This window comes from Culex pipiens, chromosome 3, assembly GCF_016801865.2.
Source record: "Culex pipiens pallens isolate TS chromosome 3, TS_CPP_V2, whole genome shotgun sequence".
In the NCBI taxonomy this organism is placed as follows: Eukaryota; Metazoa; Arthropoda; class Insecta; order Diptera; family Culicidae; genus Culex; species Culex pipiens.
Genome location: NC_068939.1, coordinates 162,860,018 through 162,883,499, shown reverse-complemented (window position 1 = coordinate 162,883,499; position 23,482 = coordinate 162,860,018). Strand labels below are relative to the sequence as shown.

The following is a 23,482-nucleotide window of genomic DNA, read 5'->3' as shown; positions in this document are numbered from 1 at the left end:
TTAGAAATACTACAGACAATTTAATCATGCACGGCTTCGTCGCGTTGTATCTGCCGTGACTTTAAATCGAATATATATATAAATCATGCATCTTTTACACTGTACAATCATCTGTATAAGTTTAATAACCAAAAAACTAAATTTACTTGACTCGCCCGCAATACCTTTCGGGGTATATCCTAGGGTTCTACCTCTCCTACTAACATTGAGTCCAAAACCTCCCTACAAACATCTATACCACTAAGGTGACGTAGGGGTCCCTGCGCACTTTAGATAGGTGTTTACTAACATTCCTTCATTTCCCCGAGGATAGCTTGGACCCGGCGTGGACCCCCTTATGCCCTGGGTTGTATTACACACTCATCAAAAGATGAAGACATGGTATCTCCCGTGTTGGATTATTGTTCCGGATGAGGGTCTTACACAACCATACCAAACAGTGGGATAAGCGTTGTGGAGCCTTCCGGTGGTGGGGCGTCCTCCAAATGCTAATGCTAATGCTAATGCTAATATGGATTATGTTGATTTTATATAGATTTAAAATATGAGTAATCGTCCATTTTCGGCTATAATATTATCGCCGATAGAATTATCGAAATAACGAAATAAATATTATCGACTATAATTTTCATCGATTAGCAACGCTTTTCTGAGTAATTTTACCTAAAAAATGTGTAAAAATGTAAACCTGATGAAAATTCATCAGAAACTAATGTAATCTTATACATTTTTTGACACCAAAACAGTCACCTTTCCCTGATGAATATTACCATTTTTTTTCTGTTAAGTTGGTCAGACAAAATGGCTGTGTGAGTATTGGAATTTTGGTATCTTCGGCAAAGTTGTAGGCTATTATTAGAAAAGTTTTAGAAAAATAGGTACTAGGTATAATAATAACCGGTTTTTTTATTTAATTTTAATCACAAATAGTTATTTTCTTAAAATATTTATTTCTGCATTTTTCATATTTTTTATGTTTTAGGGGATGCAAAATCAAATTTCCAATCGAAAATGATTGTAGTTTTTAATAAATTGCAATTGTTTTCAAGTTAAAGGCATTTTGAGGTAACATTTATAAATATAGTTTTTCAATGGCTGAGAAAATTTCCAGAAATTTCATTTTTTTTTCTTTGTTGATGAGACTGCTGGTTGCTGATATACAGCCCAAATACAGTATCTTAAAGTTTATTTTTTGTGAAAAAATAGTTTTTATTAGTGTATCGTGGATAAACCCTCATTTTAAACTCGCGATCTCTCGGAAACTACTTATTTGAGTATTATATTTTTTTCAATTTTCTCACCTTTTCAATAAAAATAATTTTTAAATTTTTAAATGTAGCCCAACATTGGAAAATGTCCAAAATAAATGTAAGCCTTTTCAAAATTTGATTCAAAATAAAGAAATTATTTTAACAGAAACGATTAGAAAATTTCATAAATGGTTTATTTTATAACATAGATGACACTGTGAAAAAAACATTTATCACAAAATTAATGCTTTTTAAGATGCTGAAATTTTTCAGCATCTTGTTCTCCTAAAAGAATTTTTAAATTCATGAAAAAAAATCAATTTCTAATTCTTTGTGGTCGAACTAGAGCGTCCAATTTCCCGGGTTTACAAAATTCGAAGTTATAAGAACGGTAAATTGAATTGAATAAAATAAAATTGAGTTTTTTCATAATAATTTCTTGTAAATCTAAAAAATAATGTGACAAAGAAGTTAAGAAAATGTAAACTTCCGCTTGAATTTCGGGAATTCCCGGGAAATTTACAAATTTCACAATCTTTATCATCCTCCTAAACTCTACCGCAAAAGATGACTTTTCAGCCCTGAACATATCAACCTAAATTATTATTTCTAAAATTTAAAAAAAAATATTTTCGGAATTCAACTTTAAGTAATAAAAAGTAAAATTAAAAAATATGGTTCTTTTTCAGGTTCCTTTTTTTCATTACCTAAAACATTGTCAAAGACACCAAATAGATCGGAAAATTACTCCTTAGGATACAGATTTTTTAATATTCCCATGCCCATTTTGTATGACCAGCTCGTAAAAATGTATGGAAAAACTAATGATTCATGGCATTTTTTGATTTAGGGAATGCATGGACAAAGTCAGTGTCATCCAAATTGGAAAAAAAATCAAAGAACAACTGATTTGCGAAATCGTTTAAAAAATATACTGAATAGGAGGTTTTACCAATTTCCGCGAAAAAGTTGAAATTTTGAGGTGGCGATAAAAAATAGTGGTACGGTGGACTCTCTGGCTGTCGATCTTCTCGATGTCAATATTGCTCCAGCTGTCAATAAATTTTCAGTCCCTTCAAATAGATTGCTTTGATTTTTCATTCAATAATTTGATAACCCTCGCTCTCGACGGTCCCTTCAATATCGACAACGAGAGAGTCCACTGTATTTTAAAATAACGATAATAATTTACATTGTTTTCATTTCTTACATTAAGAGAATTTGTTGTCTATTCGATATTATTTTTTCAAAGGAGTCAAACATTTCAAACACGAAACTTTTCGACCGCATTTACCGATTCCCCTTTGACATTTCATTGCGCGTGTATATTTTTAGCCGAGGGGCTCGTCAACCCGAAACCCCTTCCTAACGCGCGACGCCTGTGTGCCCGCCACGCAAATGTCAGAGCGTCGTTCTGTGTACGTATAAAACACGTACATTTACCGTCGTTTTCGCTGCTGGATATAAAAATGTTAGCGTGTGTGCGTGTATCTGTGTGTGATAAACAAACGCCGGTACTTTGGCTTAACGTTGGTTAAAAAGTGAGATTTATTTTCAATAAAAGTTGAAATTTAGTCCTACGTCAATCATGTCATGGATTTCACTTAAGGTGATATTCCACCGCAGCAAACTTTTTCCAAAACACATAAAAAAAGCTTTCTCACTACTTATTTTAATTATTGTCAAGTAGTTTTGGTTATTTGTTCAACGATTCATGAGAAATTCTGAAATGATTTTACTGTAAACAAGTTTAACGTAGGACTACTGTCGCTCTGAGGATTTCAAAATAATATTGTCATGTTACAAATTTAGTTTTTCCAAATTTTTAATTTTATCCTTCAAAAAGTACACCGTCTAACAAACTATTCGTTCAAATACATCCAAACCCCCTCTATCTGTGTGGGTACATGAACGACCCGGCTCGAAGCACCTCTGCCTTCTCTCGCGTGTACGATTCCGGCAGGAACAGTCATTTCCAGACGTCGGGTTCGCGATGATCCAAGCTCCGTAACAGCCGTCGTCGTCGCGACTTTTTGCCAACTAACAATCGTACGATCTCGTCTCGTGGTGTGTTTTTTCGTCTGTATCGTGATTAATCAATAGTGCATCTTGACTGCAAATTAAGGTGCCAGGTGCCCGGTAAAGATTTGGTCTTAAAAAAAACTTTGGCCAATTTAATAATCGATTGTGCAGCAGACGTCGTTTGGAGTTGAACCTTGTGGGATCTTTTTTCTAGAGGTGTGTCTCGAATATTTGGAAGGATAAAAAAGAGTCGAAATGATTAGTGATTATTTCCGTGTAATTTGACATGCAAAAAAAAAACGCTAAAGAATTATAATTTCTTCACGGACACTGCGCGATCATCGGGAAGTCGCCGTCAAGGACATGATTCTATTTTATTTACATATCGACCGCGACTTGAGGAGGGAGAGGGCTTCGTTTCTCTATAATTGTGCAAATTTGCATTTCGAAAATTGACGACGACTCCCCACAGTAGGCGCTGGTGACAAAGTCTCGTTAGGACCGGAATTGTTACATGGTTTTTTTGTGTGAGAAAAAATAAAGGCAGTAGGCGCTGATATTTGCTGCAAATATCGATCGATTCGCGCGCCGACTGTCAAGCGCAAAAGGGGGAGAGTGAAAAACATAAGACGGGTGAAGAAGAGAGAGAAAAAAGAAAAGTTATGACATCTCGTAGTAGGCCCGGCAAAAACAAACCGCCGCGGCTCGCGGCTTGGAAGAATTGTGGCCCAGATATTTGGGGGAATGACGTGGGACTATGTGCGCGTTGGGGAATGTTGCATAAAATCAAAATTATTCGACTCTCGTTCGGATAAATATCTTGAAAATAGGTGAAATTACTCTAAAAACAATGCAAATTTAGCGTTGATAACCCTCTTATCTTGATTTGTTTGGGACAATATGGCTAAATTAATGACACTCGTAGGGGGATTAAAGATAATAAGATAATGAAATTGCTATCGGTCACGCGACTTGTTTCAATACATTACACAGCAGTTCTACGCAAAACTGTCCCATGTGTATCTGAAACTCAAAGTAACATGAGACAATTATGCGTAGAATGGTAATACAAGTCAAAATTCGCAGTTGCTGACCTTCCCCATTATTTATTTTTTTGTGACTATTAGTGCGTCCATCCCGGGATTTCCCGGGACAAAAATCCCGGGATTTTTCCAAAACCGGGAATTCCCGAATCCCGGGATTTTTCTATAATTTGTCCCGGGAATTCCCGAAATTGAAAAAAGTATCATATTTTGGTCTGGAAATTCAGATTTGGTTGTGAAAATAGTAAAACAATAAAATGATTTAAAATTTGTATTCAGCAAATCTCAGCATTAAATTGGCTTTTTAGGAAAAAATATTATAATTGTAATGAACAGGTCCGCAAAATGCCTAGCGCTTTAATTTTTTTCTCATTTATTTTATTTGTTTTAAGACTGGATATATTTACGTATATTTTCGATTTTAAATTAAAAAAAAACAATCTCATATCAAATTATTTATAATCAAACACCGGCATCTAGGGCAAATAAGTACAAATGTAACGAATAAAGACAGCTATTAAAGCAAAAAATAATTGCATGACGTTTTGGATGACTTCGGTTAAAACAGGAACAGAACAAAACAATTTGTACTTCCAAATGTATTGCTCTAAAATCTCCTGTACCTATTTAGACTGTAATTCTGATTTTCCCTCGGTTGGCGGTAGTAACTTGAAGATAATTTGTAAAATATGTTTTATATAAAACAATGAATTCAAAACTTATCTAAAATTTTACATTGACTGGTATCATTTTATTTATTGTCGTTTTTTGTTTTTTAGATATAAAATAATTTTTTTAAGCTGTTTTAGTCATGTCATATAAAAATATATATAAAAGAAAAAAAATATAAAAGAATTCCAGAGTTTTTTTTTGAATAGGTCCTATAAACATATGGAAGACAAAAGCTTATTGGACATTTTCAAAAAAAAAAGCTCTAGAATTATGTAATTTGATTCGCAAATCAAAAAAAAAAATCATACTGGAATTAAAAATAGTAGGTAGTTGATATAAAATCCTAAACACCACAAAGACAAACAAAAAAATTCTTTTAGGCTATTTTAAAACTGTCGTCTTTGTTTAGATTGAAGTGAGGATTATCACCATTTGATATTATTAAGCTAATTCTATGATTTTAAGCTTGAAAACATAACAAAAATATAATGAAACATAGATTTTATTACTGATTCCAAAATTTCCCGGGATCCCGGGAATTCCCGGGATTCCAAAAATATTTTTCCCGTTTCCCGGGAAATTCAAAACCCGGGAAAATTGGACGCCCTAGTGACTATTAAGATTAGCCAATCCGGTTATTTGGGAAGGCGACCTTCGAAGATTTGTGTCTGCACCGGACAACATTGTGCAATATTTTTCTTAGTCGCTTGGTTTAGCGCGTTTAGACATTCACCAAAAAAAACGAGCTCGGTGGAAAGGGGAAAGGGTTTTCCCCCTTCGTTGAAATCTTTTTACAGACTGTTCAACTGTGTGGCTTTGATAATTAACGATGCTTTAATCTAAATTTAGAGCAGCAACACTGCTGAGTGTCGCTGAAATGGCAATTATGCTACTTGTGTTGTGGCATAATTTTTTTAGTCGGTTTAATGATGAGGTAATTTTTAGCTGACTTGAGATAAATTATATTTTTGTAGATTTTATGCATATTACAATAAATGAAAGAGTTAAATTGCCTTAAACTATTTGACAAAAAGATTCAGCCAAATTTGAATGCATAAAAAACAAGGAAAAAATTCCAATACATTTTCAAAAACTTGTTTGGTTTGAAAAAATGAAAAATTAAACGATTTAAAAAATACGGTCCAGACTCGATTATCCGAACTTTAGATTATTCGAAGTTCACAGTCAAAAATTAGACAAAACCAAAAAAAAAGTCGTGGTTCGATTATTCGAAGTGAAATTTTGCCAAGGTTTTCGGATTATCGAAGCTGGACTGTATTTCAAAATTAAATTGAAAAGAAAAAACATTTATGCAACAACTCAGCAGCAAAAATAGATTTATTTTTAATGTGACACAACAGATTTATTTGCCTTTTCTAAAACACATTGCGTGTTATCTTGTGTTTGATTACAGTCAGTTATCTTTTTAACGAGGTTTGTAGGTTTGTTGAAGAAGTAACAAGTCATATCAGACAGCTTCAAAGTAATTCTCTAAAATTTTGTATTTTTTTCCCGATTTTTGATTTTGTTTTTTAAGAAGCAATTTTGCATTCACCATACAATTTTAGAAGCCGGTCATACAAAATTGGCATGCGGCAATTTAAAAAAAATCTGTATCTAGAAAGGGGATCACTGATCGATTTGGGGATTTTTACAAAATTGTAGATTAGGACCTCAGAAAAAACTAACTTAATCCACCTATGTGGTTGGAGCCTTCCTCACTCATTACCAACAATGGCTGATATGATGGGGTTGTATACAAATTTCATCTATTTTTTAGATCCGGAATAAAAAAAAGCACATAAATATAGCTTAAGAGGCCATATCGCGAGAACGGGTTGCCAGATCTTCAATGTGTTTGAACCCGTTGGAAAGGTCTTTTGATAACTTAACCAACGATGGGTCGGATGGTGGATCCGGACATAGTTTACATACATTTAAGTGAGATCCGGCTTTCAAAAAGTACATCAATACCACTTAAGTGGCCATATCTCGAGACAGGGTTGCCAGATCTTCAATGTTTTGGATTCGTTGGAAAGGTCTTTTGATAACCTACCCAACGATGGGTCGGATGGTGGACCCGGACATAGTTTACATACAGTTAAGTGAGATCCAAATATATGTGAAAACACATTTTTATACATAACTTTTGAACTACTTATCGAAACTTCAATCTGTATAAAACTCGATCTATGGGACCCTAAACCAAGTCGAATGCAACAGGTTCGGGTCAAATCGGTTCAGCCAGTGCCGAGAAACATGAGCTAGTTTGTTGGTCACATACATACATACACACACACATACACACAGACATTTGTTTAGTTTTCGATTCTGAGTCGATATGTATACATGAAGGTGGGTCTACGACGTTTTTATACGAAGTTCATTTTTAGAGCAGGATTATAGCCTTACCTCAGTGAGGAAGGCAAAAAATACACCGTTTGTTATTTCTCGTTATAGGCCGTTGAAATAAAAATTCAAAGGTAATGGTGGAATTTTCAGAAACTGTTAAATTTAAAATATTTCCAGAAAGCACCCTGTAATTTTTCGAAAAGCTGAGATTGAGCTAATTTTTCCTACAATTTTTCTTTTTACACTTTATTGGTCGTGTAGCTGATTGCTGAAAAACAGCTTCTTTTTCTTTCTTTTTTTTTGAAAAGTGTGTTTTTCTCAATGTTTCCGAATAAGCATTATTTTTTTTATCTGAAAATATCTCGGAAACTATTTGTGCGATTTTCAATGTTTAAAAATGAAACTATTCTGAAATATTCTGCTCTTTTCAATAAGGGAGCGCTCTTTTATTACGTAACGCAAAATGTTGAACTTTTGACCCCCTCATCGTAGCAAAATTTCTATACAAATCTTGTAAAAAAAAATTATGGAGCGTAGGATAGTCTTCGAGCCCCTCCCTCCAACCGCGTTACGTGATAAAAGAACGCTCCCTGACATAATTCTGAAATTTTCAACCGGACCGGATTGAAATTGTCCTAAATAAGTGTTTCAAGCCCAATACACAATAATATTAACCCCATTATTTGCAACGTTTTCTTAGCATTGTACGGTCAGTTCCTTACTAGATTCGGTCGTTCTCGTTGGAAACGACCGTCGAAATAGGCGGCGGGTCAGATGCGGGATTATAAATGTCAAAATCTCTCCCCCTCTCACTTTTGGTACGTTCGTTTGAACAGCCAGTGTGGCACTGAGTGCCGCACTCGTCGGTGCCAGTTTTGGTTCAAACGAACATTCTTTTTCAGTGTGCATGGAACTCGCATGAAACTGAAAAATTATCGAGTGCGGCACTAGAGTTTCAGTTCCAAGATGGCGGCGAAACTCGTGCGGAACTAGCGCGAGTTTCTTCAAAGAAACACTTTGACAGCTCTGAGTGCGGCACTCAGTGCCGAACTAGCCATCAAACGAACGTACCATTTGTCTCACCATCCTACTGCAGCTTTGTTGACAAACAAACGGAGCACGTATTCGCATGGAGGTGGCATCGAGCCAGAACTAGGGATGATCACATAGTAAATATTGAAACTTTTTTCAAGAAAAATCATACTTTGCCAACATGATGAAAATTTTGCAAGAATGTATTTTTCTTATTGAATAAAGATAAAAATTGTCAGTGATATTTTTTCTTTGAAATGAGCTTTTCCACGCCAATTGGGCACCACTAGGCATATCCACGATCATGAGAAAATGCTAGCAAATCCGACAATCAGCTAAATCCTTAATATAAAAAAAAAATTCAAAACATAATAAACATCCAAATTGAAATTTCGTCAAGTAAAAGATATTAGAAATTTATTTTTTATTAACAAAACGTGTAGGGTATATGGCCCTATTTTGAACCTACTATGCAAAGCGTCAACATATTTTGCATTGTTCTCAGGAACGGTCTAACTAATTTGGCTCGTTTCAGGATTGGTTTGTGGCTTAATTTAAGCTTAACAAAGTGTACTATTAAAATTGAAAAATAATTTAACCATTTCAATGTAATAAGCATTTCAAGTAAAACATTTTTTGGATGCTTTTTGGACTTATTTAATGTATTTGGAGACATCGCTGAACCTATTTTGGACCCACACTCTGATTGGTTGAAATTTGGACAACTCGAATTGCGGAGTGCGGTGGTAACACGCACACAAACAAAAACTCGGTTTGATAAACCAAAGGGCCTATCCACGATTATAATTTGGAAAATATTTATTTCAGAAATTAATTTTTTTTAATAAAACAATGGATTTGAATTTTGAAACGTGTTTTAATTATATTTAATGGAAACTCACGCATCTTTAGCAGGTCTCTGTCCTATTTACCATTTGCGTATTCTTACGACCTAATTGTTCAAGCATTAGAACATAAAAGACAACCCGTTATTAGTCGCAATAAAAACACCTTAACTTAAAATTAAATGAATGACAGAAATACATTACAAGTTACAATGAAAAAAGGTTCTAAATTTTACGCAGAGCTTAAGTTCAAATATTATTAAACAATCAAGAAATTTTAAAGGGAGATGTAGTTTGTAACTTGGTGTGAAACTTTCTCATCTGTCATGTTAAACTTTACAATTGCTTGACAAAAAGTTTAACTACATGTTTTCTATGGCTCAAAAGATTCGGAATTTTGTCTCCCAAAAAAATATATATATGACCCTATTTTGGACCTAGTACCTATTTTGGACTTTTAAAAACAATGTAATATTTGAAAAAAAAAACTTTGTTTGAATACCAGAGTGCCTTTGATAGGCATAGTTTGTCTTGTTAAAAGCAGATTTGAGGTGTTCAAACATTACTTAGGTTGCTGAAATAATTTTTAAGAAAATCATTTATGTCAATGTTTAGTTAACTAAGTTTATAAGCTTTTTAACGTAATACATATAAATGTTAGGTTAAATTGTTAAAAATTCCGAACTTTGCCTGAAATTCGTTGAAACTAGTTTTGTTTATTAAATTATAGATTTATAAGTTACGGAAATTGCTTTCCGCATAATTGATCGACGCCACCAACATCGTCAGCACAGCCGACAACAGTAACCCAAACTGCGAACAAAGCTAAACTTCGTTTACCTCGCCGCTATTAAAGCAAGTAGCTCGATTAATGCTCAGTAAGCAAAACCTCAGTACCTCGTGTGTGAGGCTCTGGGGGACTTTTCGATCACAATAAAATCAGAACATTTTGGACAGTCAAACTAACCACATCGGTGTTATTAATTTCGTGAAATCTCCCCTTCGATAATGGACGTTTTATAACTTATATTACATGTTTAACTGAATTCAAAGAACGAATCAAAAGTTTTCGCATTTTATATGAAATTCGTTTTACTGAAAATGCCTTTAAATTAGGAGATTTTTTCAAATTATGTTTCAAAAACAAATAATATTTAAAAATATTTATTATTTACAAACTTATTTTACCTTTTCCTAGTAGAAGATTGTCCGTTATACCTGTGTTTATTTTTTTTTATATGGATATAGATATGCAAAAATCAGTTAAAACTTACAAAAAATATAATTTCCATATGTATATTTCTCTGATTAGTTTGCAATACGTCGTAACAGCCATCACGATCTCCGACACTTATTTGATTTTTTTTCTCTGAATCAAACCAAATTTTGTTTGTTTTCCAATAAAGAGCATTTAAAAGACGTGCAGATGACAATTCAAAGCATTTTATTTTTCAAAATCAAATCAAATTATTCGCTCTACAGCATTGCCTTGGCGTTCTCGATTGCGAGATTCCTACTCGAAACTAGGTGTTCGCAGGCTTGATTGTTGAGGCAATTGCAAACCTCTTTTTACACCTTAGCTTCAATCCACCCCGGGATTCGAACTGGCGACCTTTGGATTGTTTGTCCAACTGCCTACCAGCGACTCCACCGAGACAGGACCCAGGGAGACGACTCCTACACCTGGACTGAGCTAACGACCTAACCTTTTTTTTTTAGGTTAGTCCGGGGCCAACATTTACTTCCCTTCCGACGGAAGGCGTGATCAGACAAATCTCGTCTCGAAAAATGCCACCGGGACCTTCTGGGATCGAACCCAGGCCGACTGGGTGAGAGGCAATCACGCTTACCCCTACACCACGGGTCCCGGCTAATTTAATTTTTATAATTCGTAAATTGATCGAGAACTGATCGAAAAATTGATTTGTTTACAACTAGCGCTTAGGATCTAGCTTAGGAACTAGCTCAAGATTTTTTAAATTTAATTCATACGACTTTTTCAAAAACCACTCGTAAGCAATATTGACAGCTCCTGTCACGGTGACAGCTGACGATTTAATGAACTAGATCCTTTAGGGTTTTCAATCGTTTCCCCTTCAATTCCAACAGGGTAGCCAGTTTGCATTTTTTGAAGCAAAAATTTAATATATATGCAGCTAAATTGGTGATAATGATGTTAAGACAAAAATAAATCAACATAAGTTTAAATTTTGGGATACTTTGCAATCGGTCCTAACAATCATCTAAATCTCTATCATCAATTTGCATTTTGATCGTTTAAAAAACATATTTTCATTGTTTCTGTTAATCATTTGCTTTTTTAAGCTTAGATTTCTTTGAAATAATTACAGTAAAGAAATGCAATTCAAAATATTAAATTAAAAATTTTCAATTAATTTCAATAAAATATCGAAATAAATTGATAAACTGCAACACCTTGTTATATATGTGTTGGTGATAGCCTTGGACGGACGGCAAAGTAGCTCCAAAAACTGATCCAACGCGGCTGATTTGAAAATATTTTGAATTGAGTTTTTTTCGATAATAGAATAGTTATTTCAATGGTTTAGTGACGAAAAACATAAAAGAATTAAATAGACAACAGTTACATTGCTCGGAAACCGGACGAAATTGCTTGGTGTCAGTGCAAAACAGAAAAAAATCATCAAGGTGTCGCGAGCCAAATCTGATTAGCAACGAGGCCGGAATTTTTGGACCTAATCGATGTGCTAGAAAAATGGTAGGAAATAAGAATGGCATAGGAAAAAGTGGCTTAAAAAGCGGAAATAATCAAAAATGTTAACATTTTAGCTACAAAACGATCTTTACACTTTCTGTTGGTTGGATACAGTGAATTCGTACTTTAAAAGCCTGAACTACCTCGATTAATAAAAATAGGTCCAAAATAGGTACTAGGTCCAAAATAGGGTCATACCCTAATCGATTTCAAACTATTTGAAATACATAACAAATTGAATAACGTTATTTTTTTCATTTTCAACATTATCCTGCACCTTAGGCTTTTTTATTTTATTTTATTTTTTATTTAGAAACCACAAATTGGTAAAACGACTTGAAGATCAACCAGAGCCGAGAAATAACTTTTAATAAAATTTGTGCTAACCGAAATAAAAATAAAAATAAAAATTGCCAATAAGGTTTTGATACACATATTTTTGTCTGTGATTTCAGCTTGATTGTGCGGAAAAATTAAAACAGTAAAATTTTCTTTTGCATAAAACTGTACAAATTGTAAAATTTATGTGATTTTTTACTTAAAGCTGTTCCCGAAATTCAAAAATAGTTTTTTTTAGGTAATGAAAATGCTTTTTTAACTTAAGATTTTTGTCATACTAAGAAATAATCAACATTTAAATTTTTATATAAAAATTTTTAAGTTTTGGATCCAAATTTCTTTTTTATTACTAAAACACTGTGCAACTAAAAAATCAAATTGTTCGCCCTACAGCGTTGCTTTGGCTTTCTAAATTGCTTGATTTTTGAGGCAATTGCAAACCTCTTTTTACTCCTAAGATTGCATCCACCCCGGAATTCGAGCTGACGACCTTTGGATTGTGAGTCCAACTACCTGCCAGCGACTTTACCGAAGCTGCAACTAAAATATTTTTAATTTTAATTCTTAAAATTAAGTTTTTGCTTTTTTTAATGGAACACTTCCATTCGAGCAATATTTTGCTTTTTTGAACAATGAATTTCTTTTGGTATTTCTACCACTCGAATCTGGAATTAAATCTTTCTTTTTTGTAATTTTCGATTTTTAGTAATTTTTAATTTTAAAATTATTCAATATTTAGACTTTTCCATTTATAAGTTCTAAGTTAAAAAAAAAAATAGAAAAATGAGCATCACTCAAAACTACGCATAACGATATTTCATTGTATTTGTATGAAAATTTGTCCTTCGGTTCCTTATGTTCAAATAACCCATTTTGCATAGAAAAGTGCTTTGAAAACATTCGAAGATCTGTATCTCGAGAAGGGATTTTTTCAGATCGATTTGGTGTCTTTGGCAAAGTTGTAGGTTTTGATTCAGGAAAAAAGTTTACCCAGTGTGTGTGTGTTTTTTTTTCAATAATTTTTTTCACGAAAACTCAATTTTGACAAACTTTACCCCCTTCGGTGTGCCAGCTTTTGAGCTATAGGATATGATGACAGATGAAGAAACTATGCAAAATGGATAATTTGGACATAAAGAATTTCTTTGTTTGCGAAATTCTAGTGAGTGACCTGCTCTGTATTTAAAAAAAATGTTGAAAATATATATTTAAAATTAGGAAGAAAAAAATTGTAATAGAAAGGTATTTCTTGTAAAAATAAAACGTAAAGAACACGAAACAATTTGTTGTGTTCTAGATAGTCACTCAGTTAAAGATAATTGGATGCAAAAACAAAAACCAGCCTAGAAATAGAAATTGATTGCTCATTCGCTTTTACGTCTCCATAATTTCATTCACGTTTTGTTTTTCTATAGGATTGTGAACCGAAGCACGTGTTCTCCATCACGCACACTTCTCACAAAATTAAGTACCTTACCGAATGAACAGTATGCACTTCTCTCAACAATTTCGCATAAGCGGGGTGGGTGTGTTGTCCCGAGAAGGCACAAAGAAAACTCGCCGGCAGTGTAAACAGCGAAAGAGCAAATATAAAATGGCAAAATATTAGTTTATAGTCTTACCTGTGTGCGTCACAGACAATCGAACTTGAGTAATTTTTAAAGATTTTAGTTTGAAAAACATCCGCTAGAAGGATAGCTGTCACTTTCCATACAATTTGTAGGTTATGTTTCTTTTCGTAACAAATTCTATCAATTTTCTTCAGTAATTCTTGTGCAGCACCACACAATGGCGGAATCGAGTTCGGAAAGTGGCACTCCGACCAAGGCCAAAGCGGAAGAACGGATGCGCAACTACCTGGACCACTTCAAGAACCTGCTGGATCCGGCCCAGCGCCACCTGACGGACATGACCAAACCGTACAACCGGGCCTTTCCCTTTCCGAAGGACGTGCACGTGAATCCGGCCGATCTCAAGAAGCTCGTTCTCAACAGCGAACGGATACGGAACGTGCTGGAAAAGGTTGGTGACCCTCGAAACTAACCTATTTTTTCAATAAACAACTTTTTCCTGCAGGAATCGGGAGGTGATCCGAGGAAGAAGGCGGAACTCGTCCGTACCGTGAAGGCGATACTGGACGAGATCGGTCTGGACGAAAGTTTGGCGGTGATCCGGGTGCTCGGAACGATCCTGAACTACATTATCCGGCGGATTCTGAGCGGGATGTACGTCAACGAGACAAAGCTGGAACAGGTGAGGATAAAGCGTTGTTATTTGATTTATATTTTCAGAACTAATTTAGTAAATTTATAATTTTCAATTGCTTAAGATTTTAACATTTTCAGAATTTTAAAAAACTAATACGACTATATTTATAAATCTGTGTTTTGGAAATGCATTTTTTAACGATTTGGTGCCTTCGGCATCGGTGTAAAGCGGACGATATTTTATTTTTTATGAAGACTTATAAGGAAGAACTTTATGATTCAAAATGGCATCTGTCAAGTTTGAACAATAGGATTTTATATAGGTAATAATAGGTCATGTCAATTACATAACCATATGCACCTTTTTTATTTTATTAAAATAATATGTGTGATCAATTTTTTTATTTAAATATATTAAATAGTTAAAAAAAATAATATTCAAAAAGTCTACATAAAAACTTACAAAAATGGTAGGTGAAAATTCAAAAATCTGTATCTTTTGAACGAATTTTTGATCAAAATTTTGTGTATAAATAAGGACTTAACAGAAAAAAATTATGCACGGATTTTTTTGCTGATTTTAAAAATCACTAAAATTTAATTTCCAAAAATCCCTGCCATCTTTTCAGAAAATTCCAGAATAGTTGAAAAACATTTGAAAATGTCAAAAATAAGTATTTAAGCCTTTACAAATTTTCAAAAATCTGTATCTTGAGAACGAGTTTTTTTTATCGATTTAACTAACTAAAAGCGAACCCCCTTTTTGAAAAATATCATTTTTGGATATTTTTTAGATGACGAAAAATGCCATCTTTGGATCAAGATGGTCAAAACTCATTTGGCAGTGTTGCCAATTTTTCGAGAAAAATAATGATTATTGAAAAATGTTGATTTTTTTTAACTCTTAGATGTAAAACCAAGTTTGCAATCAAAATTTACTTTAAATAAATTTCGATGTCGTGCACCGTTTTCGAGTTATATCCACTGAAAATTATATATTTTTTGAAAACATGATTCAAAAGTCAGGACCAAGTTTTTACCATTTCTTCTTTTTTTAAAGATTACACAATTTCTTTTGAATTAGCTTACAGGACAGTGAAGCTTAGACCAATGGTTGCTGATATACCTACAGTCTCTGAATGAAAAGTTAACATTAAATTATTAATTATGAAGTTTTCTCCATCATCAAAATATTTAGTATACATTCTTTGAGATACAAAAAATGAATGTCAAAAAATGAAATTATTGTTAAAATTTAACCAATCGTTCGAATAAAAATATTTGCAAAATTTACATAGGATCCCTAACGTTTGAATAGGCCAAAAAAAATAATAATTTTGACCATATTTCAAAATAGTTTCAACTTTTTTCTACGTTTTTCAAAGATAATAACTTATGATTTATGATAGGCAATTTTTTTGAAAAGTTTTTTGCCAACAAATAAGGTTATTTTGCGCAAATTAATTAGGTATGAGTATTTAATTTTTATCTTAAGAATTTGTCCCTCTCCCCCTTGAAAATTGTCCTTTAAAAATCAGAGTTCAAAAAAAAAATTAATATAAAATTTAAAATTGAAGTGAATGAATTTCAAAACGTTTGTTTTTTTTTTTTAAATGGTATTGAGGCAAATCCCTGTTTTTTTTTTTATTTTCAAATCATTTTTTTTTAAATTGACTTCACGGTCCTTCTTGGCAGAAAAGGTCCTACTTGACAGCTCGTTCTAAGGGGACAATAGTTGTTCCATTAAAAAAAATGTTATCATGTAAATTTATTTTTTTGCATTAAAATATGAAAAAAGTGAACAGAAATGGTTCTAATCGTGTTTTTTACCGTTGTACATAAAACATTACATAGGGCTTTAGGACCTTATTCCCATCAATCAGGAATATAACGGCTGATTTAAATTTTAAATGTATGGCCGTATGTACTCACACATTGAAAACTTCTATATATAAAACGAAGTTGACTTTATAGCTGTCGGCCACCATTGCTAGTACCAACCACTAGTGTCTTCCTTTTTATCTACAAGGACTTCGCCGCCCTGGGCTCCTAAGTGTATGGCACGGAGCGACGGCGCCGAATACCCATATTTACACAAAGAATTTTAGAGCGCCCGCCGCGGGATTCGAACCAGCAACCTCTGGATTGTGAGCCAGTGCGCGGTCCGATTGATCCACACGGGCGGGACGATATCGATGGAATTATTTTGAGTTTTGGCCACCAGATAGAGCTAGTCACTGATAAATTTTGTAATCGATGGATTTAAAAAAAAGCTCAATGATTTACGTCTATTTGTCTGTGGTAAAACTTTAAACTTTTTTCAACACGTGCGCTTTCAGTTAGAAAATCAAACTTTAGCAGAAACACCTTAGCCTCTACTTGAAACTCTTCCACTTCCTTCTTTACCTCTTCCACTTCCTTCTTTAACACCTAAACTCCCAAGCTCGAGAAAAAGGGGGAATTTGTATGGAAATTCCCCCTTTTTCCCGAGTTTGGGGGTTAAGGTGTTAATACTTACTTTTCATTTGTATCGAGAAATTAAAAGTGAGAGCAGTGTTGGTATTCTCGCGCTCTCGCAAGCAAAAAATCCTCTCTCTCGAGTTCTTGCCGCGAGTCTCGAGCTGCCGAGAGAAACTCACCGATTGCCCGTGCTCTCCTTCGCTCGCGAACTGGCTTTCTCGCGAGCCAGAATTGCCCGTTCGTGAGAAGTTGAACGTGTTAGAAATGAACAAAAAACAACACAGCGATTGAAGTTACACCTCTATACCATTGCCTGGTTCGCATTCATAACCCTGATAAACAAATCGCTAGCTTAGGACGAACGAATAGCACGAGGCGCTCGCGGCGAGAGCGAGAACGCGAAAGAAAATGCGAGCGCGAGCGAGAAGAGAAAAGTACTACATGTTCTCTCCCTCGCTCGCGAACTGCACAGAAAGTTTAACTCCATGTTGCACACACTCTCACTTTTAATTTCTCGATACATTTTGAACTTATCATTTTTTTTTCCTAAATTAATGTTCAATTCCAGCTAGTTTTTGCAATCTTTAGCTGTAAAAGTGGTTTACTTTTAGTGTTTCAGCATTTTAAAGTTATGTGTACCTAATTTACGCACGGACTAATTATGTATCCCTGTTTTCCCCCTTCTTCCAGCTCAAGTCCCAGTTCGGCGACCGGACGGTGCTGTACCTGCCGAGCCACCGCTCGTACGGTGATTTTATCCTAATGTCGTACGTGTCGTTCTGTTACAACATCGCAATTCCGGGCATCGCCGCCGGCATGGACTTTCACTCGATGGCGTTCATGGGCAGCATTCTGAGGCAAACGGGTGCGTTCTACATGCGGCGGTCGTTCGGGAATGACCAGCTGTACTGGGCGGTGTTCAAGGAGTACATGCGGCAACTGGTGCGGGCGTATGATAACGGGGTGGAGTTCTTTATCGAGGGAACGCGGAGTCGGAGCAATAAGGCGTTGTCGCCGAAGATTGGGCTGCTGTCGATGGCGCTGGAGCCGCTGTTTATGGGGGAGGTTCCGGACGTGTTGGTTGTGCCGGTGAGCGTGTCGTACGATCGACCGCTGGAGGAGCAGCTGTTTGTGTACGAGCTGTTGGGAGTTCCGAAGCCGAAGGAGTCGACGAAGGGGTTGCTGAAGGCGATGAGCATTTTGAAGGAGAATTACGGTTCGATTTACTTTGAGTTTGGCGATCCGATTTCGGTGCGGGAGTACTTTGGGGACGAGCTGAACCGGTTCCAGCACTCTATGAGTCCGGCCCACGTGCAGTCGCTGACCAAGTCGGACCTGACGTTGTTGCACAATCTCGCCTTTGACGTGGTCCATCTGCAGCAGGAGAAGATCGTGCTGACCACGTTCCATCTGATATCGGTGTACTACAACTACCGGAAGTACCTCGGCCAATCAATAACCCTCCCGGAACTGATCGAAGGTCTTCGAGTGCTGGTGGACGTCTTCCAGCACCTCGGCGCGGTCACCACAATCCAGAAAACCGGCCACCACGAAGCGGACCGCAACCTCATCCGAACAAGCATCGAAGAAGCGCTCAAAACCCACGCAAACATCCTCCAGCTCAACTCGGACGCCGTCCTCGTAATCGCTAAATCACACCACGACTTCTCCCAAGTCGACAAGCGGAAACTCAAAGGTCACAACCTGTCCGACGTCGTAATGCGCCTCTCCGTGCCAATCTTCACGCTCCAACTCTACTGCAATCCGTGTCTTCACTGGCTCGCCCAACCCGCCCTCGTCCTACTCGCCGCCAAGAACCTCTCCAACAGCTCCACCACGGACATCAACCTGCACACCCTCCGGCAAGCTGTGCTCGAGTTGCGCAACCTCTTTGCCACGGAGTTTGTCTTCCACGGGCGGCGTGAGGAGCGTGAGTTTGGCCAATCGCTGGATCATTTGGTGCACTTTGGCGTGATGGAGCGGGGGACGGTGGTGGCAGATGCGTCGCCGGTTGTGCGGATTGTCCCGGACAAGGCGGATCAGCAGCAGCAGCAGCAGCAACAGCAGGTGTATCTTAGTGCGGTCGGGCCGTTCCTGTGCTGCTATCTGCAGGTCGCTGTTGTGCTGATGGAACATGTAAGTTTGTGAGAGAAAAAAAATGTTAAATTGTTGGTTTTTCGAAGAGCTATTTGAAAGGTTTGAAAAGTTTTCAAATCTCTCAGCGCTGATTTTTCATAAAAGCTTATTGAGGGGAAAAAAATTGGTTCCTTTAAAAAACTGCACCAGAAAACGAACATTTTAAAACACTTTTTTTTAATTTGTGTTGGCTCATGTAATCAAAAACTGGATAAATCGAGTACACACTATTTTTAAAACATATTCTAATAGCTCAAAAAAAAAATGTTGAAGAATAAAAAAAATAAAAGGCATTTAAAAAAATGCTGAAAATATATTTTTCATGCATAAAAATTTGGGATTTAAAATTTCAGGAGTTTTCTTCAAGAGTACAATAAACTTAATTTTTTGTTTTTGCTTTTTGAGTTTTTTTAAACCGCCTTTAGTATGTAAAAGGTATTCAAAAATTTAAAATTATTCAAAATTTCAGAATTTCACAAGTTTTTAAATTTATTTATTTTTAATTTTTTTTCGATGGAATTGAAAATTTTAAAAAATTGAGAATTTTAGGATTCTACCATTTTTAAACTTAATTTTTAATTTTCAATTTGTGATTTTACAATTTTAATTTTTGAAATTTTTGAATTTTATAATTTTTTTGAATTTGCGAATTAGATTTTTTTTTATTTTATGTAAGATAAAATTTGAGATGTTAAGAATTTTTCAATTTTAAGAGAAAAAATAAAATATTTGGAAATTTAAAATTTTCGAATTTAAGAATAATAATATTTTAGAATTTTAGGATTTTAAAGTTTGAAAATTGTGAATATTGAGAATTTAATATTTTCAAACTAACAAAATCTTTAAAAAAAAAACAGTGTTTGAGTTTTAGAATTCAAGAATCCACAAATTAAATCATTTAAGAATTGTGGTTTTTTCGATTTTATAATTTTAGATTCTTGAATTGAAAATTAAAAAAAAATAGAAATTTAGGATTCTTTAATTTTAAAATCGTTCAATTTTTGATTTTCAATTTGTGATTTAACAATTTTTTGTTTTTGGGATTTTATAGTTTCCGAAATTTATAATTTTTATATTTTTTGAATCTTTAGAATTTTACAACTTTAGAATTATTAATTTTAAAATTTTAGAATTTGAGAATTTGAGAATTTAATAATTTACGAATTATAAAAAAAAAAAAATTTAGATGCTTAGAATGTTTGAGTTTTGGAATAAAAATTAAGAATGTATGACTTAACAATACATTTTTTTACAATTTTCCGATTCCTCAAATTAAAAGAATTAAAATTTTTGATTTTTTTTAATTATTTCAGAATTTCTGGATTTTTAAGTTCCAAAATTGTGAATTTTATATTTTTCAGATTTCAGAATCTTAAAAAACTTTTTTTGAGTTTTAGAATTGTAGATTTGATCAATAAAAAAAAATAAAGAATTGTGTTTTTTTCCAGATTTACAATTTTAGATTTTTTAAAATGAACATTTAATAATGTAGAATTTTAGAATTGTACAATTTTAAAAACTTTAAATTTTTGATTTTCAATATTTGATTTTACTATTTTTGTTTTTGGAATTTCCGAATGTATAATTTTAAATTTAAAAAATTTTACAATTTGCCAATTTTTAGAATTTTGCAATTTTAGAATTATGAATTTTAAAACTTTTGAATTTTCGAATTTGAGCATTTTATAATTTGTGAATTAGATTTGTTTTAATTTAAGATTAGATAAAATTAGATAAAATTTTTGATGCTTACAATTTTTAAATTTTTGGGTTTAAGAATAAATAAAATTAATTGAAGACTTTATAGATTATACAATTTTACAATTTTTTACATAAGAATCATAATATTTTAGAATTTTAGGATTTTAAAGTTTCAAAATTGTGAATTTCTAAAATTTCAGAATTTTATATTTTTAAACTTACATAAACTGAAAAAAACAGTTTTAGAATTTTAGATTATAAGAATTTTAGAATTTCACAATTTTAGAATTAATAATTTTGAAACTTAAGATTTTTTTAATTTAAAAATTTTATAATTAGTGAATTGGAATTTTTTGAATTTAGAATTATATAAAATTTTAGATGCTTAGAATTTTCAATAAAAAAATTAGTTTTAGAATAAAAATTTAAAAAATATGAATTGTAGACTTTAAAGATTTTACAATTCCTCAAAGTAAAAGATTTGGAAATTTTGAACTTTAGAACATAAGAATCATAATATTTTAGAATTTAGGATTTTAAAGTTTCAAAATTATGAATTTAAAAAAAAATCTGAATTTTATATTTTTAAACTTACAGAAACTAAAAATAAGCAGTTTTCAAATTTTAGATTTTAAGAATTTTAGAATTTCACAATTTCAGAATTATTAATTTTAAAACCTAAGAATTTTTGAATTTAAAAATTTTATAATTTAAAACCAAAAAAAAATGGATTATTTTTAGAGTTTTAGAATAATAAAATTTCAGAATGGTACTTAAAATTTTAAAATCTAAAAGTTTTTGAATTTTAGAATAAAAAAAATTTGATGGAGTTAGGAGCAAGTCCTTAACCTGCCGAACATATTTTCCCCTAAGAATTTATGTTAAATTTTTATTTTTTGAATTTCAGATTAAATAAAAAGAATTTATTAGAATTTAAGGATTTTCAAATCTGAAAAATCGGATATTAAGAATTTTAAAATTTAAGAATTATAGAATTTTAGATTTTGGGTACTAACATTAAAGATTTTCAGAATTTTTGAAATCGTATTAAAAATGTTTGAAGTTTAGAATTTTATAATTCAAGAATCTTTTTAATTCGAAAATCTAAGAATTTCATTATTGCGACGTGGGACAGCATGAATCTTTAGCTGCTGCCGGACGGGTGTATTGCAAAATTACCGAATTACCGAAAATCTAAGAATTTTATAATTTGACAATTTTACATGTTCAGAATTGTAATTATTAAGGAAAACAACAATGCTAATAAATTATTATTGTATTTTTCTCCCACCCCCCAGTTCTCCAGCGGCCCCTTCAAGGAAAAGGACTACCTGGCCAAGGTGCAGGAGTTCGTCGAACAGCTGCTGCTCCGCCACGAACCGCACGTCCACCCGTACTGCCTCTCGCTGGACAGCATCAACCTGGCCCTTTACTCGCTGGTCGCGCTCGGCGTCATCGCCAAGACGAAGCTGGCCGACCTGACGACGTCCTTCACGGTGGACACGGCCCGCCTGAGGCCACTCGTCGCCACCCTCCGAACCTACTGCGACCTGCTCCCGTTCGAGTATCTGACCTTCCAGGGTGCGGTCGTGCAGGTCATGGAGTCCAAGTTGTAGGATTCGGCGCTGGCCGGAGGAGTCCGACCCGTGCGGGATTTCCTCCAGCTAGTTCGGCTGGTGCTGGCCATCGTACTGCGGCTGGTCCACGGCATGTTGCGCCTGCTGCGGACCGTCGGAATGCGAACGCTCGGCCAGGCTGCGGCCGCGGCCATTCGGTGGAGATAAGTGAGAGCAGAGAGTGAGAGTTACCGCGCTTTCGAGAAACAATAATGTTTGTTTTTGTGTAAATAGTTGTGTCGTCTTAATCGTACTCAGTTTGTTTTTTCTTTGTGAATTTGCGTTCAAGTGTGCATTCCATTCCACACCCCCTCTTTGCCAGGGTTTAGCATAAAATTGAATTCGCAATTAAATAAAATTGAAGGCCAAAATGTCAGACAGTCAAAAAAAAAAGGAACGTGGATTAGTGACTAATTGTGAATGTATAATATAATTAAATTCGTGTTACAACTATAACAATTAACTGTACCATTTAGCGATTAAGGTGGGCAGCGTGCAGATTAGATTAAAAGGAGGGAGAAGAAGGAGTGTTTGAGGAGTTTTGTGGTGGTGTGGTGTAGATTAAATAGCCCGAAAATTGTGAACTATAAAACAAATATTACCAGTGATTCTCAAGATTTGCACTACTGTTAACAGTCAGTAAAGCATTGCAGCATAATAACAATAAACCTGTTTTCTAAGCGATAAACGATTCTACGAACTATCGTATTCTACATCCGAAATCCCATTTTTAAAATTATTTCTTTTAGGTCATATATAATCTACGTAGTTTTAAAATTGTTTTTTGTAACACTCGTTTCTCAACACTTTTTTTTCCTAATTTAAAACAAAAATCGGTTTTGCACGTGGTTTGATTGTTTTTGTCTTGTACTTCACATAAAACGGTTTGTTTGAGAGGTGGCCAAATATTCAATATTACTTCCATTTGAAACGTTAGTCCACAACTTTCTAGAAGACACAAAAATTCCAAAAATATTCCTGAAAATTTAGTTTTTCAAATCGTGAACCACCCTAATTTTCAAAAGTTGCCCCTTTTCATTTGCAACAACTCTTCTGAAGACACCAAAGCT

The 23,482-nt window shown here is 34.2% G+C and overlaps 1 protein-coding gene across 1 annotated transcript; it reads left to right on the top strand.

Annotated features, from left to right (window-relative positions):
* Positions 1 to 3,215: 3,215 nt before the first annotated feature.
* On the top strand, positions 3,216 to 23,100 carry LOC120425221 (dihydroxyacetone phosphate acyltransferase). Its single transcript, XM_039589653.2, has 5 exons — positions 3,216 to 3,488; positions 14,058 to 14,314; positions 14,369 to 14,545; positions 17,650 to 19,095; positions 22,095 to 23,100. Exons 2-5 carry the CDS (start codon positions 14,081 to 14,083, stop codon positions 22,410 to 22,412), a joined length of 2,175 nt encoding a protein of 724 aa, XP_039445587.1. The 5' UTR covers positions 3,216 to 3,488; positions 14,058 to 14,080; the 3' UTR covers positions 22,413 to 23,100.
* Positions 23,101 to 23,482: the final 382 nt, after the last annotated feature.